The sequence below is a fragment of the Planococcus citri genome, chromosome 1 (assembly GCF_950023065.1).
Source record: "Planococcus citri chromosome 1, ihPlaCitr1.1, whole genome shotgun sequence".
Lineage (NCBI taxonomy): Eukaryota > Metazoa > Arthropoda > Insecta > Hemiptera > Pseudococcidae > Planococcus > Planococcus citri.
This window is the reverse complement of record NC_088677.1, coordinates 75,889,548-75,908,826: the sequence shown is the minus strand read 5'-3', so window position 1 is coordinate 75,908,826 and position 19,279 is coordinate 75,889,548. Positions and strand designations below refer to the sequence as shown.

The following is a 19,279-nucleotide window of genomic DNA, read 5'->3' as shown; positions in this document are numbered from 1 at the left end:
TTTAAAAAAAAAATCACAATTTTTTGGATTAAAATTTTGAATTTTCCAATTTTTTAACCAGTAAACCCTGATAAAAAACATACATCAATTTTGTTCATGCATTTTTGTTTTTTGAATTTCAAAGTACGAGAGACGAAAAAATTATAACGCCTTCCCCCTGCTTGAAAATCCCAAATGCAGTGGTGGGATTCTAAATTTTTCAAAAAAACACGATTTTACCACTTTGAAGATTACCAATAATATTTTACCACCCCCCGATCTCTCTCCTTCACAATGTTCATCAAACAAGATTTTCTACAAATTTTCCCAACTTTCCAAATAAACGTTTACAATTTTTTAAAATTTTGTTTACTCGTCTAATTACATTCAAAACACTGGTTATGGGAGGGATGGAGGGAGGGAGGGAGGAGGGCTCAAACTTTTGACCGGGGTTTGTGAGACAAGAATCAGGTGGGGGAAGGGGGTAATGTTTTAAAAGTTCAAATTTTATCACTCCTTCTTGCTAAAGTATGCCATTTCAAGTGTTTTTTTGTTTGTTTTTTACTAAAAAAAATGAAGCAAGCACTTCAATATAGATATCTATGGTACGGAGGGGTGGGGGTGTGGGTGGGTGGGTGGGGGGTCGGAAATTTGAGTAAAACTTTATTACATTTTGGCATCACACCGAATTTTTTCAACCAAAAACCAAAACTTCATTCATTTTCAAACATTTTCTTGTCACATTGACCTTTTTAATCTTTAAAACAATCTTGTGCCCCCCTCCCAATACGTTCAAAAAATTTAGAGGCATTAACCCCCTCCCCCCTCCGCAAACAAATATTTTAGAGTCTTTCATGCTCCAAACTGAAGTTTTTACCTTAAATTCACCAATCAGACAATCAAAAATTTTTTTGAATCAGATGAGTTTTCTCAAGTTTTCAAAAATTTTGGGCCACATAAGCTCCAATTTAGTTTTGAAGCTAAAAAAAAAAAACTCAAATCGGATTTCAAAACCTTCAAAAATGAGGGATGCAATTTTTTTTTAATTTTAAAGGCATTCTCCCCCCTCTCTCTTTTCAACACCAATAATAATTATTCTAAGACTCTTGAACTAATTCCTTAATATAAAATTGAAGCATTTTCGTACAATTTTTCAGTTAAAAGAAATTTCTAAAAATAAGGAAATATTCGCTATTCTTAAAAAATGTTTGTGGAATATTAGCTCATCCTCTAATCGGTATATCTATGTATAGGAGCAGAGTTTTGAGCAAATCCCCAACTTGGAGTGAAAGTTGAAAAATTTCGCAAGATTTCCCTGAGGGGTGAAATTACTTTAATTTTTCAAAATTTTCCAACAAAAACAGGATAACCTGATTATTTTAAAGTAAAAATTTTCATTTTCCCAGATTTTTTGATTTATATTGACTTGAAACGTAAATTCTCAATTTTTTCCTTTTCCTTCAATTTTTCAGTCAAAAAAATATTCCCAAATACCTAAGGGAATTTTCTAGATTGTTAAAAAATTTCGAGCCACGTGACGGTGACGTCCTCTTTCTCAAATGTGTCCCTATGGGAACATAGTTTCACAAAAAATTTCCCAATTTTGGAGTGAAAATCGAAAAATTCCTCGACATTTCCTCGATGGGGTGAAATACCCTTTTCGAAAAGAAGACAATTTGATTATTTTAACACAATTCTCATTTTTCGCTATTTTTCGACTTAAAACTTCAAATTCTCAAATTTTTCAACAGATTTGGGCAAACTTCTCGTATTTTTTGGAATTTTTCAGCTTTGAACACTCCAAAAACGATTGAAACCACCTGCAGACTGCAATCGACTTCATATCGAATAGAAATTTGTTTTCAGAGTAAATTTCAGCTTTTTATTAACCCCATCTAATAAAATTTTGCGAAAAATTTCAAGTTTCAAAATTTTTTGGAGACTTCAGAAGTATTAAAAACGTCACTGGAGGCTCCAAAATGACTTGAACCCACCTGTAGTCGACTCGATAATGTGTGGAAATTGGAGGGCAGAGTGAATTTTGGATTTTCAACTGTGTCTGGTAATATTTTATGGAAATTTCCAGCAATGAAAATCTGCTGGAGGCTCCAGTAATTTTCAAAAAGCCGCCGAAGGCTCCAAAACGTCTTGAAATTCTCCTGCAGTCGGCTTCCTAGCGTATCAAATTTAGTTTACAAAATGAATTTCGGCTTTTCAACTGCATTTTGATGAAATTATGTAAGAATTTCAAGTTTCAAAAATCTACTGGAGGTTCCAAGAATTTTCAAAAAGTCACTGGAGACTCCAGAATGACTTAAACTCACCAGCAGTCGACTTGATAGCGTGTTTAAGTTTGAGTGCAGCCTGAATTTCGGATTTCCAACTTCATTTGATGAAATTTTGTGGAAATTTCAAGATTCAAAAATCTGCTGGAGGCTCCAGAACTGATCAAAACGGTTTGAAACCGTTCCCAATCGATTTGGCAGGTCAAAAATAGGGTACAGCTCAAATTTCAGCATTCTAGGTCAATTTGGTAAAATGTTGATTTTTTCCCTCATTTTTGGTCAAAATTTGTTTTTTAAAAATTCACAAAAAATCGAAAAATGGACTTTAGCACTTGAAATTTTGGCTGGTGATGAAGTTTTGCCTGCTCTTTCGATATAGCTCTATCCGGTTCAAAAAATTTCATGCGAGTCCTTTGCTGGAAAGCAAATTCTACGGTTTCGGCATGAACTGTCAATGAAAATAGCCGCCATTTTGTTCGTAATTCCAATAAGTTTGCTTCAAAATATTCTTTAGGATGTCCTTTTTACGAAAAGAGTCCCAGATGGATCGGTGGGGGGAGGGGGGCAATTATTCTTATTGTCATATGCCGAACTACGAGAGATGAGATTTGCAAAGAATTTCAGGAAGTAAAATTATTCTCATTTTTCGCTCCTATCCTGGGCTTTTTCATTTTGAAAATGTACTAATTTTCGCAAACAGGATCCGTCTTGATCAATAAGAGAAAATCATGATTGGCTTCCTCAGACTTCGCTGTCTCCAGGAACTCAGGAAGTGAAATTCCACCACTCTGGAAGTGACTCGGAGGGTATAAAATCTCAAAACATCACACTCCAAGTAACGATGGTCACTGAGGTCAAGTTACCTCATCGTCACCAAATTATTTCCTCGGTACTCTCGTATATATTTGCGAATACGAGACTATAAGAATCTCCTCTTCTGCAGTGTCAACAAACCCATAGTCAGTATAATCACACAGGTAGTACTGGTATCGCTTAATCTACTCTAGGTACATATGGGACCACATTCCATCGCGACAAAAATAGCAAACCGATTATAAAAATAGAATCAAACACAGTTGGGTAAAAAAGTAAGCAATAAATTCAACAGGTAAGTACACCGCAATCGTACATTACTCTCTATAAACGTACGGGTATGTGCAGTGGGCACGGGCCAAATAGCAAAGGGAGATGCCGGGTACTGGTGAACCATTCCTCGGGGGGATCGCGATCGCACCCAACCGGTTCTATATAATCGCAACACTTCACAACTATGCAATATAAAACGTATTAGGTATTATAGGTGCATTATTCTTTAAACACACACGCCGACTTTGGCCATCTTCAACCAAAACATCTTGGGACTCGTTTTTCCATCTCGCATACAGCATGAATGTACTGTATAACGGATTGCTAAATCTAATACGGTCTTGAAGGGCAAAACTTTCTTTCAAGGTTATAAATACGAGTTTTTTTTTCAATGTCGATAAACGGAAAAAGGGTTTAGATTGTGCCTACATGTGTACTTCCGCGCAGATTTGTATGAGCTATTAGGTGTAGGTGTGCTCGTACCTTATTCATTATTAATCATTATATCTTTGCGAGTAAAGATTAAAAGAAACACGACGAATCCTACTTTATTGACCTCTCTCATCTGCATGCGAGATCTTGATTGGTTTGAAAAAATTGCCAAAGGAAGCACCGACGAATGAACGAGCCGAGTAGAGCGAACGATCTTCGTTCTCACGTATTATCGTAATATTATTTTATCCGAACCGTATAATCAGGACGTTCCACCTATTAGACTATGAGTCTTTTTATGTGTGCTGTACCATAGGTTTATTTGCCGAAACCCTGCAAACCTAAATCTTTTACACGTATGCCCCCTGTGCCTGTAATACTTGAACAAGTCGAATCGCCGCAGCACGTTGCACTATGAGTTCTCACGATCATTATGGCTGCGTGACCATGCAGCCCATCAACTCATCAACTGAACCGAGAACCATTCCAGAAAACTGCGCAAAAAATTATCAAAAGTCGAGTGGTGTTTTGATCATCTAGACGATCTGTGGAGTTTTTAGATCGCCCCATTAGGACGAGATTCGAATTCGATTATGGCAATTTTGGAAGAAAGTTCGAAGTAATGAAATGGAGCTCTATGTGCATCTTAAATGATCGATAAAGATATCTTGTGAAATTTTGAAATTTTCACAACCATCAAATCTGGATACAGATTTAACATCAGAGCTAAAATACCTGTAGATTCAACGAGGTAACCTTCTGAGCTTCTCAACTCTGATTTGTCCGAAACTCTTGGAAATGACATATCAAAAAGCCTCAAAAGAAAATGTCCAACAACCAAAGTTGATTTTTCAGCTTCTGTTGAGTTGTAGAAAAATCGATAATCCGCATTTATGACTATTCCAGGGAAAAACATGAATCTTAGAGCCATTTCAGAACCTTTGACTAAATTTCAAGCATCCCCTTTAAAAAACTGAACAATGTTATGAACACATTTGAATAAAAATCTGCAATTTCCGCGATAGAATCATTCTAAATAATCCTCTTTTCAACAAAAAAAACTCAATCGGGTTTCTCACATAATTATGAACCTCCTATGCAGAGCCCCCCTCCTACTCAGTCGTAAAAATCAGAAAAAACTTCGAAAATTTTCAAATTCTGAACCTCTTTTTCAAGAAAAAACTTCTCTCAGTTTTTCAAACAATACTGATCCTTTGGTGCAGAGTCCTCTGCCCCTTCCCACCATAAGAATCAAAAAATCGCCGAAGAACATTTTTGAAAAATTTTCAATTTCTACGTCAGAATTCCCCTAAATAACTCCATTCTCATTGAAAAAATTTCCGCTGCCCCCCCCCCCACCAATAAAAAACTTCCTGTACTTCACTTTTCGGATTTTTTCAATTTTGGAAAGCTCATGCTGCTCGAGAGAATTTTCAATTGGAAGGTGGACTAAGATTTTCATGATTTTTTTTTCACTCAGATACCCGAGCAAACAGCTTTAGAGAGTAAAAGTAAAAAAAAAAAAAAAAACCGCAAAAAAATGTTCAAGAGCACGAAAAAGACCACTCTAGGTGCAGGGAAGGGGGGATATAAAAAACAAAAAGTCGGATAACCGATCTAACATTCACTTATATTTTTGTAAAAAATACATAAAATTGTCTGCATCGATTCTTCTTTTCTTCACAAATCAAATTGAAGAGCATTTCAATACCTCAAATGAGGAGAAAAGACTAAAAACCATTCTTTCGGACTGCGAACTGGCAATTTGCAATAAGTACAAAATATAAACTTTTTAGGTCATTTTTATTTTCATCAAAAAAAGTGACAAAATTTTCCAAAATCTCTGGGCATCTTGAATTACTCAATTTATTCGAAAAAAAAAAATAGATTTAGTAACCAAGAAAGTCTGAAAAAGTAACCAAAAAACATATAAAATGTGTGTAAAATATTTCAATGCAGAAAAAAAAATCACAAAAAAAAAAACAAAAAACTTTTCAAGTAACTTTAATGTAAAAAAATTAGAAAACAAAACGTTCTAATTAAAGTCTGACGACGAAACTCAAACAGGATTTTGGCAATTTTAGTAAAAATCAAGACTTTTTAATGACAGCGAAAAATTGATATTTTTTCACAATTTTCGTCAAAAAATAAGTCCACTTCGTAACTTTTTTGGATACTTCTGAAGAAAATGTCAAACTTTTTGGAATTTTTGGCAGGATTTTGGCGATTTCAATAAAAAGCAAGACATTTGACAACTTAGCAAAAAATTGATATATGTTCACAGCAGTTTTCGTCAAAAAAATGAGCCCACTTCGCAACTTTTCAGCAAAATTAAAGCAAGCCTTTTTGGATATTTTTGAAGAAAAAGTCAAACTTTTTGGAATTCTTTGCAGGATTTTGGCAATTTTAATAAAAAGCAAGAAAGCAAGCTTTTTTGAATATTTTTAAAGGAAAAGTCAAACTTTTTGGAATTTTTTACTAGATTTTGGCAATTTTGATAAAAAACAAGACTGACAACTTTTAGCAAAAAATTGATGTTCACAATTTTCGTCAAAAAAGTGAGCCTACTTCGCAACTTTTCCGCAAAAGCAAGTTTTTTCGAATATTTTCGAAAGGAAATTTAAACTTATCTAATAAGATTTTTTAGCAGAAGACTTGAAATTTTCAGAAAAAAACAAGATTTTAGGGGAATTGTGATAAATAACGTGACGTTTTGCTATTTTAGGCTGGACGCGAGACTATGGAAATTTTATAGCAAACAGCAAGAGAGCAAGACTTTTCAGCAAGATTTGGCAAAATTGAAAAACTTTTCAGCAAAAAAAGAAGACATTGGCAATTTATGAAAGAAAATAATAATTTTTCGAAATTTGAAGTAAACGGCGACACTTTTTAGCAATTTTGGTAAAAAACGAGAATTTTCCAATTTTTGGCAATAAGCAGGATTTTTTGGCAAATATTGACAAAAAATTAATAGTTTTCTGAAATTTTTCGCAAAAAAATGAGATTTTTGGGCAGTTTTGAGCCAAAAAGCGAGCATTTTTTTTGAAATTTTCATCAAAAAGACGACAATTTTCAGCAATTTTTGGCCAAAAAAATACTTTTTGTCAAATCTGAGGAAAGGCGAGACTTTTTGAGATTTGTAGCCGAAATCGAAGCTTGAAGAACTCGAATTTTTGAACATTTTTTTCAAAAAGTAACCATTAGTGCGTAACCAAAATTTTTGAAAAAGCAATCATAAGTTAAAGTAGGTAACTTTAGTAACTCGATTAATCAAAAAGTAACCGAGTGCGAGCTCTAAAATCTCGAAATTTGTATTGTTTTTTTTACAAAATTTTCACAAGAAATGCATAAAAAAAAATAAAAATATTCGTATGAAGAACTATACGTATGGGGGGGGGGGGGGGTGGAGGGGGAAACATTTTTACTAAAAAACAAACGAAAACCAAACAATTTTGTTTTCGTAGCAGTAATTTTATTGATCTGAAAAAATGTTACAAAATTGACGCAGAGTCAAAAGAGGTCAAAGCCACAAAATGAGATTTCAAATTTTCTTCCATTTTTTATAAAAAAAAATCACACTTGACATCGAATTTTTTTCGGAAAAAAAGACGAACGTACAAAAAATGACTATTAATTTGAAAATCAGAAGTCATTAACTCATCAGGTCATCGATTGAACATTTGCCCTAGAATTTTAGATATTAACCGGGGAAGGGGAGAGAGAGGAGGAAGAATTGAGATACAAATTTCAAAACGAAATTCAAACAAATCTTCCAAAAATGTTTTTAAAAAAACACATCAATAGGCTTTTCCAAACTTGCCATTAAAAAATTATTTTTAAAAAAATCGGAAGACAATTTCCCTAAAATCAAAAAATGCTCGAGACACGTTCTCAAAAATCTCATCAAAATCGTAGAAAAAATCAAAAAAAAAAAAAAATCACATAACATTCTATTTCAAAAATTGAGAAAAAAATTTAAAATAATGAAATTCTCCAAAAATCAAGAAATTATCTCAAAATCAGGGACAAATCCATTCAAAAATCAACTTTTCTAGTCCAAAACTTTCTCATTCATCAAATTGGGAAAAACAAAAATGAACTTTTGAAAAAAAGACGCTTCTCAGATAACTCGATCGATTTTGCAAAAAATTAATCCAAATCACGATTCCTGATCAAGGATCAACCAAAATACCATTTTTCACCAACCTATCCATAAAAATTCAAGAAATCCATTTTCCGGTCAAAAGCTCCCGATCCCTGCAAACCTGCTAATTCGCTTCGATCGACTTTACAGAACCACAAAACACCACTTATTAAAAGGTGTACTCTTGAGATCGAGACGATTTCTTGCCAAAAACCCTACTTAAAATCAATGGAAAATTACATACAAATCCCATAAAGAGCACACAGCAGCAAGTAGATCTTGGCCGCATAAAGATAACACGAAGGTACGAACGAAAGGCCGATGCACCCCGACTGCGAAATAGATCGGGTTCAATGGGCAGGTAACCTTCAAATCGGGAGCACCTGTATACCGGTTTTTCAGCTGTATACTACGTATAATATGTATACAGTATAACAGTGAAGATGAAGAAGAATCGAACTATTATCACTATGGTGTTATACCGCATATAGTAAGAGTTAAGTACCCATCATTTTCCCCCTGCGGCCATCGCGATCGCCTGCTAGCTCACAGAGTATAATATATAGGTACATGTATCTTGGTACAATATCTATCCATCTACAGGTATCTCATCTCATCCCATCGCTGAGTACCTGTAGCGTACGCCAAGCTAATACAGAATACAGAATAGCACACGCACTTTCAATTTCCGTCGTCAGGCTTACGTCTTTTCCGCTTCGTCGCTGCCTTTTTTTCTGCCCTCCTCGTACACAAAACAACGAATCTAATCTCGGCAACTCGATACATCTTCTGTTCAGTGATGCTGGCAAGACGTTGTTTTGCTGGACCGTAGTTGTAGTTGTAGTTGTTGTTGTTATTGTTATTGCTATTCTTGTGTCGTGAAAATGTTTGTTCAGTTTTTCACCTTGTTATTGGTAAGTGTTGAATAATTTTTCCTAATTTTTTTTTCGAACAAGAATTTGGCAGATCTTCTCGACTCGAATCGTTGGTAAAATTGGAATTTCATTTTATACATAGGCTCTGTGTCATCAAACCATATTAGCTCATCCGACTGATGTACGTTCAGAAAAACCTCTTTTCGTACCCACCTTTAATTATCCAACTCTGGTGCATTTTAATCCATTAAGCTACGGAGGTCTGGAAAGTGCATCTCTGTACCCTCAATATGCTCCAGCGTACGGTCACGAATACTGGGACTCCCTTCAGCGCCAATTCCCCTATCAAGTAAGCGTCTTTTCTACCCTCAGTCCGTCCCAGCCTCTTGGGCACCTTTCTAATCGACCTTTTTGGGACCTCCCTATTCTTCGCAGGACACCGAGAAACGTTTAGAAGGTTTCTTATACGCGGGTAAGACGAAAAAACAACCACCTGTACACGACCATAACGAAGACGAGTACAAACAAAAACTCAATAAACTTTCCTTAGACGAGATCAAGCCAGACTTGGACGACTTGGACTTGAAATTCAAACGCAGCTTGACCTATACTTCATGGTCACCTCCAACTCTATCATCGACTAACAACCTGGACGACCGAGTTCAACCATCGGCCTCTCGATCCGTTCCTTTCGGCCCGTACACCACTTGGTTGCCTTTGGAAGGCCCTCTGGTAGGATACGGCAGCGGATCTCCGCAAACCATCAACGCCAAATCAACCAAAGGAGCCAGTTTGAAGAAGACCAATCGTCGTCGTCGTCGTCGCGAAGTCATCTACGCCGATAAAGGTGACCATTTGACTATCCCTCCGCAACCTTTATTCATCCACCAAGACTATATTCCAGTACCGATCGCCTACTCTACGCCTATCATACGAAACGTACCAAATACCGAAGACAATGCCGCCGTAGTCAACGATGTTTACCCTGCTGTAGCTCACGTCGCCGCCGTCTCACCGTCGCATAATTTTTACACCGGTAAAATAGCCGCCGCATTGAAGGTAATAGCGCCCAGTACCGATCAAGATATCTCCCATATTTCGTATAATCTCGTCCGCAAGAAGTAAGAGCGTCGATTGATCGAGCACGAACAGCAGAAGGGTAGAAATTATTACTACGATCTTTTATGCATTTATTATTTTTCTTAGGTAATTACGCGAATATTTTCTTTTTTCCTACTTTGTCGAATAGAAGGGAAGTTTCATATTAGCGAATAAAAATCAATTCGCGATTATACGTACAAGCTATTGCTTCATTTTTTTTCCTCTTTTTTTTACAAATAAATGTTTTTAAATTTATCTATATGGTTTACGTGATTTATTTTCAAAATACGAGTAGCTCTTACCTTTTTCCGATGAAATCGTCTTGAATCCGAGATTTTCCGCTTTCGCTTGTATCCTCGTCTGGACGGTTTCGGCTCCTTCTTTCACTTTCGAGATGATACCTAGAGGATTAAAAAGCGATTAGATTTTTTCATCGGTTATTTTATTCTAATTATCAGCGAAATAATAACAATAAATCAGCTAAAAAAAAAATAAAATATAAAAAAACTGCAAAAAAAATGAACAATAATAAAGTGAAAATAAAACGTGCATAAAATTACCAAAAACCATGCATGGTTAGTACGTGTGAAATAAATGTGCATTATCAAAATTACTACAAAAAAATGTGCAATGAGGTGATGGAGGTGAAGTGCTTGAAATTAGCTAACGTAAGGTACCATAAAATGACAGACGAAAGATTACCAACGATATGAACTTTGAAAATTGAATGACAAAATGCTAATTTTTTCTACGAAACAAACATTAGAATTTTTGAGGCGTGATTAAATCCGACTATCGAACAAACTCCTGACACTGTTTCAACTCAGGAATTACCAAGAAACCTCAGAAGCGAATAAAGAAGGATATTCCAGAGCAGTCGACTGGTCTCAAGGTGAGTACATTTTCAATTTTTTAAAAATTTGATTGATTCAACGAAAAAATTGCACGACATGACCTAAACAGATCCAGCAATAATTTCAGCTTTTCAAGTTCATATTTAACCTCAACCATGAACTAACAAAAGCTCATTTTCAGAATTCTGAGAAAATTATTTTTTTTAGAGAGTATGAGAGAGGAGGAGCAGGAAGAGAAGCAAGGGAAGGTGAAAAATGTTTCCTCTCCAAATGAATTTTCAAGAGTGCCCGTAAATTTTTTTTTGATCTCACGAATTCATGAAAAAAAGGAAGGAGAAACAAAAAATTATCGAAAATAAATCCATTTATTGGAAATAGGATGAAAAATATTTTTCCTCTTCACTCAATTTTTTCAGACTAAGTACCCGTTTTATAAAAAAAGTTTCGTTTGTTTTCATAAAAACACCTCAGGAAAAAGAGGAGTCGAAGTGGAAAATCTATCGAAAATAGGCTTATCTTATTAGGAAGATCATGGAGGAGGGCTTCAAGCATCAATTTTTCAGACAGGTGATGGGGGAGGGGGGGGTCAAAGCACAAATTCATCGAAAATAGGTTCAGTGAGTGGAAAGGAATTCGAGATTTTGAGAATTGTTTTCTCTGTACTGAATTTTTCAAGACCACCAATTTGGAAACAAATTTCTATTGTAATAGACTGTTAAGATCAGGCAAGATGGAAGTGGGGAGTGGGGAGGGGGGAATGAAGAAAACAATTCGTCGAAAATAGAGATAAATTAGGTGAAGGGAGTGATAACATTAAATTAATCAAGGATGTCCCCATGAAAAAAAAAACAACTTCATTTTGTTTCCATGAACTTCTAAAAATGAGACAGAAAAAGATAAAATGCATCAAAAATAGGCTCATTGTGTAAAAGGGGCAGGGTGCATGAAAAATCATTTCCTCTTTACCCAATTTTTCTAATTTTATCATAAACTTCTGAAAAGGGAAAGAAGAGGCGGAAAAGAATGACTAAAAATGAGCTCATTGGATTGAAGGGGGGATGAAAAAATATTTCCTTTTCATTTAGTTTTTCCAAATTATAATTTTTTTTTGAAAAGTTCAATTCATTTTCATTGACCCCCAAGAAGAGGGAGAGGGATGGCAGAAGGGGAAAGCTACCGAAAATTGAGTCATCTGATGTGGGGATGGAGGGGGGGGGGGGGGGGATTTTTCAGAAAAACTCTAATGAAAAGGAAAAAAATTGAGTGCTTCGTTTTCAAGAACTGAAAATAAAAGAGAGACGAGGAAGTGAAGGGATGGCTCAACTTCCTTAGGTACCTAATTTCTCTAAAATTCTCGCTTTAAAAAATAATTTGTTTTGTTTTCGTGAAGCTCAGAACAAGGGAAGAGAGAAAGAAGAAAAAAAATAGGCTTATTGGGCGAAGAAAACTGTTCTAAAATCATTTTTATTGGCATTTTTTCAAAAAGAAAAAAACACTTCTATTTTACCTATTCTATTGATCCCCCAAAAAGAAAAAAAGAAATGAGTGGAAAACAAAAATTTCAAAACTACCTAAAACAATTTTTTCAAATGTTTATAAATACCTATTATAGCAAAAAAAAAAAATTGGTAAAACAACCCAGAAATTACCTCTGCAAAAATTCAGCTACTCAAACAAAATATTCACGCCTAAAAAGTCCACTTTCAAGATTTCAAGGGGAGAAAATTTGAAAAAATCACATATGTAAACATGAATTATTTTTTCTCCCAAAATTCTTTTGTAATTTGTTCTCACATCATGCTCTTTTTGAGAGGGGAAGGAGAGGGTGAAAAAAGTTTCCCATTGACTCGATTTCAATAGAATATTCCGTTAAAAAATGAAATTGTTCTATTTTTGTGAACATTTGAAAAAGGTGGAGGGGTAAAAAGGAAAATTGATCAAATATAATCTCATTGGGCAAAAAAAAAACTGCACTAAAATTCTATGATTCCCATTTTTCAAAAATTTAGAAAAATTTCCATTTCTAATGCTTTCTTCTCCTCTCCTCGCCTCTTCTTACAAAAAAAGAAAAAATATGAACCAGAAAATACATTTTTGAGCAAAAATATCAAAGTTGACCTCGTTTATTTTTCATAATTCTGTGATTATTGCAAAAAACTGTTGCGAAATGACCTGGAAAAGATCTGAGAAGTTCAAGCAAATACGAGGAAAATTCATTTTTGGGATTTAAAGAGAAACTATTTGAAAAAAAAATCACATGAATGAATATTTTTACTCAATTTTTTACTAATTTACTCTCACTTAGTTACGCTCCCTTCTGGTTGGGGGGGGGGCTTCTCTTTTCTTTTGACTCAATTCCTCTGAAGTATCCTTATGAAAAAAATTTCTTCTGACTTTATGAGCCCATTTGAGGCCCTCAAAAATGGGCTCATTGGAGGAGGAGGGGGGCTGAGCATGAAAAATATTTCCTTTCCACCCAAGTTTTCAAACGTTTAGTGTATATATTTCTTGCTCTCTACAAACGTTATGAAAAAGAGGAGCAAGGAGCACTATACTTAATCACATCGATTGAGATTTTCACAAAACATAAGTAATTTCTTCATTCAACAAGAATTCCCATTCTCCATACAATTACTTTTTCTTCTTTTTCATCAAAACAAGCAAATAGTTAATTATAAACATGGGACGAAAAGCAAAATTTGGAGCGAAAAATATCACAAATAATTTTTTTTGAGCAGATAAAAAAAGTAAAATTTTTTGAAGGGAACCCATTATTCTAAAACTATATTTTCAAAAAAAAAATAGAATGGAGGGAGAGGGGGAACTGTGGGAAAATGAACTCATTGGGTGAAACAAACTGTACTTAAGTCATATCGATTAAAAATTTCTCAAAAAATCATATTCTCTTCATGCAGCAAAAATTGTCATTTTTCATCCACCTCTCCTCCTATTCCTCCCAGAAAATGAACAAAACCAAGTTTTAGAGCGAAATTGATCGATCGAATAGTTGGAATTTTTGCAACATTTTCCTGCGATCAACAACAATTTTTCCATTTACAGTACTTTTCATCTAATTTTGAAAAAAAAAGTCAAAGATGGATCCCTTTTCGCTTCAAACAAGTTACAAATCACTGTAGTATCAAAAATAAAACCATTATTCGAATCTACCAAGCAACCAAAATGGAATACTAACGCAGATAAGTAATCTACTCAAAGCGCCCAAAAAATGGAAAAAAATAATGAACTGAAAAAATAATTCAAAACAAAGCAACAATACGTCTGCGAGTAACGAAACTCGAAACTACAAAGTCAAAAGCCGTATTCTTTACCATGTTTATCTTTTTCTTTCAAAATTCGCTCCATATCACCGGCTTTATCTTTGACTCTTCCAAAAAAGTCTACACGAGCACCCGGTTAGCATGCGCATTTTAAATGTTAATTAAATACAAACGTGGATATTTACAAAACCAGGGGAAAAAAATTTACAGACGTCGTCTCGGCTAAAACCCAGTCGAGCCAAGTCGAGATCGCTTCTACGAAATACACATTACCTGCGATTTTTTTGTGCGCATCAGGAGATGCGGATCTTGTTAGAGCTACTACTTTAGCATACTCGGTGGTGTTTATTAAACCATGTGCTTCTAAAGTTCCCGGTGACATAGCGCCGTACTCTTCGCTTAAAAGTTGAACTGAAAAACGTATCCAGAATCATACTAACTATAGAGGGACACTGCAGGACAGAGGGACACCTACACAGGTATATTCATGTTGTTCGGTACGTTGATTGGTCAAATTACTGAAGGAGATTTTGTTATTAACAGTGAGTTAAAATGGCCATACACCGTGACTAGATTGCACTTTTTTTGTATGTTTACTTTTTGTTATTTGTATTACGAGTAAATACCTGAACCATTTCATGACGTGTTGTGTTGGTTTTCAAGTTGCATGCAATCCGGTGGATTTTGTAATGAGATTAATACATACTTGCTTTACGCTTTTCAGACTTCAGTTTACATAAAATCAACACTAACCGATCAATGCTTCGATGTCGAAACATAAAATATGACTTTCCGGGTCTTTGGGGTTCGTCCTCAGTCCTTGGATCATCAAAGGGAAAGCTCTGCTGCGTTGGTGTTCATTTTCGTCTTGATTTTTACCATGGTGGAGTTGTTGCAGTTGGTGAATGCCTCGCTGAAACATGATCGGGGAGGATTAATCAAAATGGGAAGGGGGATAATTGAAAACTGATGCGAGATTCATCCCCAGCCAAAATTTCAAGTGCTGAAGTGCATTTTTCAATTTTTGGTGAATTTTTAAAAATCAAACTTAGGCCAAAAAATAAGAAAAAAAAAATCAAAATTTTATCAAATTGACCTAGAAAGCTGAAATTCGAGATATACCCAATTTCCGACGTGCCAAATCGATTGGAAACGGTTTCAACCCGTTTTGAGCAGTTCTGGAGCCTCCAGCAGATTTTTGAAACTTGAAATTTCCACAGAATTTTATCAACTGCAGTAGGAACGCCGAAATTTATTCTATAAACTAATTTCAATACTCTTTGAAGTTGACTGCAGGTGGATTTCAAGTCATTTTGGAGCCTCCAGTGACTTTTTGGAAATTACTGGAGCCTCCAGCAAATTTTCAATGCTCAAAATTTTCATGAAATTTTACCAAACGGAGTTGGAAATCCGAATTTTACTCTGAACGCCAATTTCAACACGCTATCAAGTTGACTGCTGGCGGGTTCGAGTGAGGAGCTCCTCGAAAATTGGGTAATATCAACTTCATCCGAACATAGTCGAAGTTTGGTAGGTATCGATTTACAAGTTTTTTTGGTCGCTGAATCCAAATCAGAGCTAATTTTTGACGAATCTCGTACGGAAGATGATTTCTCGCCTTCAAACCCGTATTTAAAGCTCACCTGAGTGGCGTGACGTATGGCACTAATGTTTCTAGACCTAAGTCCTCTGAAAAAATGCACCGCCGGATTGGCTAGTCCCGATTCGCTGGTACTAGAGCTGCTGGTCGTTTCATCACACGCGTACAAAACTTCCTCAGCACCGATTCCATGCAGAACTCGATCTAGGTGTCCTGAAACGCGTCATTTTCTCGCGTAAAATCCGCAGCTCGATTATTTCGATTCGAGTATTTGGAATTTCCACTCACCTGTCTCCATTTGCCAGACATAAACTGTACCGTCGGAACACCCGACGATCATGAAATCATCCAAAGGCCTCCATTTAATCGTAACCACCGGGAACAGATGACGAGACGCCAAAACCACGCATTTACGCTCCGACAGACTCAACAAGGTAACCGAATGGTCGCTGGCTACCGAACAAATGCATCGTTGTACTCTGGCCTGTAAAATACCCCGAATTACTACTCGTTTGATACGTTCAAAGTCTTAAAATGGTAAATTTCACCAACACTGGTGTTATTCGGAGGAACTAGAAGCTGGGTAATTTCACCGGCGTGAACGCAAAATCTATGAAGCAAGGAACCGGTGTAAAGATCCCATAGGCAAACGGCGAAATCGATACCGCCCGAAAGAAGATGGCTCTTATCGTAACGATCGTGTATGTGATTCGGATAAAGCAGACAGTTCACTCTGCCGACGTGTCCGAGAAGCCTTTGATGCGGTGGCCAATCTAGACACCAAGATTCAGAGTGGAGAAATTTTCACACAGAGAAATGTATACGTATGATTTTGGAATACGTATTACGTACCGACATACTGCTGATGACTTCCGTGAAGTAATTGCAGCATGACGGTTTGAGTCGCCGGTATAATGATTATAGAACCGTCTTCTCGACCGACGACTAGTCTGCTTTGCATTGGTAAATAAATACTGGCGGTTAGTTTGATGATTGGTTGATCATTTACGTCCTGGAAAGGAATCGTCAAGAATCAGATTTAGTATGATTGGTCAAGTTTTGATATCGAATAACAAAGTGATGGAGAAATACGTACTAATTGATCTAAAATGCCGACTGGAGGGGGTTTGATGGCTTTCCACGCTTTCGTTACACTAGTACTGATGAATGGTTGAATGCCTATGGGAAAAAAAATTGTTAAAATAAAAGTGCATTTTTATATCCATTCAAAAAATAATAAGCAAGGAGGACGCTGATGGGTCAAATCGAGAAAATAAATAGATATTCGAATTCAACGCCCTCTAATTAGTTGAAATCGATACATCACACTACATTTTAATCATTTTTCCAACTTTGTTTCAAAATGGGAGATAATTTTTAGAAAGAACACATTCTGGAATCCTTATAACCAAAATTTCAGCTGCCCTATCAATTTTTTGATTTCTGGAGAATTTTTAAAAATCCAAAAATGGCGATTTCCTGAAATTAATTTTTTCCTGCAGATGTACTTTTTTCAGTGAACATCATAAAAACCAATTTCGAAGCTACTATTGACTCGCCAAAACCAAATTTCACCATCTCCAGTCATACCAGAGTTTCTAGCGTAATAATCGACTCTTCCAGAATTTTTTAATTTCTCCAAAAATGGAGTAAATTTTCTAAGGCAATTAAAAATCGAGTCTTGGCTTATCCTCGACCTGGTAAACAAAATTATTTTACAAATGAAACGATTTCTAATCGCAAACTGGAGTCATGTTTCAACTAAAACCACCCCCTCCTTCTCCGGGTTCGAATTTCACTCCCTTCGATTATTTTGGAGCCTCCAGTGCGGGTTTCAATTCATTCCAAGACAAGGCAACGTGCAAAAGCAAGACAAAAGTAGAATTTTTAGCGACAAGTAAATTTTTTTAATCTTTTAAAATTGGAAGGGCGGGTGGAGGGAGACAGGGAGGGGGAGGAGAAGGGTAGAGATTGAGTCAGAATTTATTCGAGACAACATTTTTTCATTTTCCAAGAAAACTAGAAAAAATGAACGAAAAAAACCAAAATTCTAACGTAGGCCGAGGATAAATAGAAAATTTCAAAATTTGTATTAAAAAATGAAAAAAGGACATTTTTTCAAATTTTGAAACAAAAAAAAAGTGGTGCATCTAGTTTTTAATTTTATTAAATGGTTGGGAGGGGAGGGAGGTCAAAATTTATCAAGTCGAGACTTGATAAGAGAATTAGAAACACTGAAAAAAAATCAAAATCACGAAAGCAGAAGAGAATAACTGTGAAATTCAAGTCTCATTTCATTGAGAAGATGGGAAAAGAAAGACCTTTTTGCAATTTTGATCAAAAATAGGACATTTCCAAGCAGTTTCCCCAAATGAGCGGGACTTTTGACAGAAAATCATTTCAATTTTTTTTTGGGGGGGGGGGGGAGGAGGAGGTGAGAGGGAGGGAGGAGGTCTTGTCAAAATTTTAAACTTTTTCTATTTTCAAACAGAACTAGAAAAAATGAAATTAAGAATAAAAAAAATACACATGAAATTCTAAATTTTTTGGAAAAAAATTGGAAAAATCAAGACTTTTTTTTGCCAATTTTGGCAAAAAAGTGGTACATTCAGTTTCCAATCCTTTCAAATGTGTGTGTGTGTGGGGGGGGGGGGGGGTCAAAATTTATCCAATTCAAGGTTTGTCTATTTTTTTTCAACTAGAGATCCTGAAAAAAAGAAATAAATAAAAACCATAAAAGACGAAGAGAATACTTGATTGAAAAATTCCAGTTTGATTGAGAAGATGATTTTTTTCCAATTTTGGCAAAAAACAGGACCTTCAACAAATCGTTTCAATTTTTTTTGAGGAAGGGAGGCGGGAGGGGAGGGGGAGGGGTGTTGTCAAAATATATTCAATGCCAAAATATTTCCATTTCCTAACAGAACTAAAAATAAGTAAATTAAAAAAAATTCCAAATTCCAAATTTCAAAAATTTATTTTTATAAGAACTGGAAAAAGCAGATTTTTTTAGCAATTTTTGACAAAAATACTTACTCAAACTTTTTCAAATTTTTAGAAATTTTTTAAGATTATGGCAAACATATTCACGAAGCGGAAAATCAGAAAACTCAAAAATGTATCTGTTTGGAAAGACGTTCTTGAAACTCACGCAAATGGCCATACCCTACTTAAAAATAAAACTCCTGGAGCCGAATTTCACCATTTTCAGCTATTCTGGAGCCTCCAGCGTGTCTTTTGATACCTCCAGGATTTTCCAAAAAACTTGAGTTCTCACAAATTCTAGACCAAGCGTCAATCAAAATTATATAGGCTAAGGTTCATTTTTAGCTTTTTCAGAATAATTTGAAATTCCTGGAGAAAATTGAAAAGTTGCTGGAGGCTGTACAATGTCTCAAAAGCGACTGTTTTGCAGTTTTGGGACTAAAATGAAGAAACTCTTCGCACAGTTTCAATTGATCGAAAAAATAATATATTTTATGAAAAAAGTGGAAAATTTACCAAAATTACAGTTTATTTAGATTTTTTCTTTCTTTAAAATTCACTAAAAATCCAAAAATGAACTTCAGATTTCAAAATTTTGACTATGGGGTTTTGGGGCATGTTCTCTCAATTTGGCTCAATTTTGATGAAGTCAGAGGGATT

At 35.4% G+C, this 19,279-nt stretch overlaps 2 protein-coding genes across 5 annotated transcripts in view; one reads left to right on the top strand and one right to left on the bottom strand.

Moving 5' to 3' along the window:
- Window positions 1-19,279, bottom strand: part of Rbcn-3B (WD repeat-containing protein Rbcn-3B) — a 57,209-nt gene that overhangs the window by 34,626 nt on the left and 3,304 nt on the right. For 2 of the 4 annotated variants that reach the window (XM_065346729.1, XM_065346738.1), the window contains 9 exons: window positions 16,731-16,813; window positions 16,487-16,646; window positions 16,187-16,407; window positions 15,923-16,118; window positions 15,678-15,847; window positions 14,788-14,947; window positions 14,308-14,445; window positions 14,086-14,154; window positions 10,205-10,303 (listed from right to left, as the gene is read on the bottom strand). In XM_065346729.1, coding sequence (XP_065202801.1) covers window positions 10,205-10,303; window positions 14,086-14,154; window positions 14,308-14,445; window positions 14,788-14,947; window positions 15,678-15,847; window positions 15,923-16,118; window positions 16,187-16,407; window positions 16,487-16,646; window positions 16,731-16,813 — 1,296 coding nt within the window. The remainder of the gene's footprint in view (window positions 1-10,204; window positions 10,304-14,085; window positions 14,155-14,307; window positions 14,446-14,787; window positions 14,948-15,677; window positions 15,848-15,922; window positions 16,119-16,186; window positions 16,408-16,486; window positions 16,647-16,730; window positions 16,814-19,279) is intronic. The other 2 variants (XM_065346746.1, XM_065346755.1) reach the window with 2 other exon arrangements.
- On the top strand, window positions 8,420-10,161 carry LOC135833145 (uncharacterized). The gene is made up of 3 exons (XM_065346805.1): window positions 8,420-8,840; window positions 8,944-9,150; window positions 9,237-10,161. Exons 1-3 carry the CDS (start codon window positions 8,811-8,813, stop codon window positions 9,924-9,926), a joined length of 927 nt encoding a protein of 308 aa, XP_065202877.1. The 5' UTR covers window positions 8,420-8,810; the 3' UTR covers window positions 9,927-10,161.

Coding starts and splice junctions, on each gene's coding strand:
- LOC135833145 (XM_065346805.1), top strand. CDS start 8,811: ATGTTTGTTCAGTTTTTCACCTTGTTATTG. Junction 8,841..8,943: donor AGTTTTTCACCTTGTTATTG/GTAAGTGTTGAA, acceptor TTTTATACATAG/GCTCTGTGTCATCAAACCAT. Junction 9,151..9,236: donor AGCGCCAATTCCCCTATCAA/GTAAGCGTCTTT, acceptor TATTCTTCGCAG/GACACCGAGAAACGTTTAGA.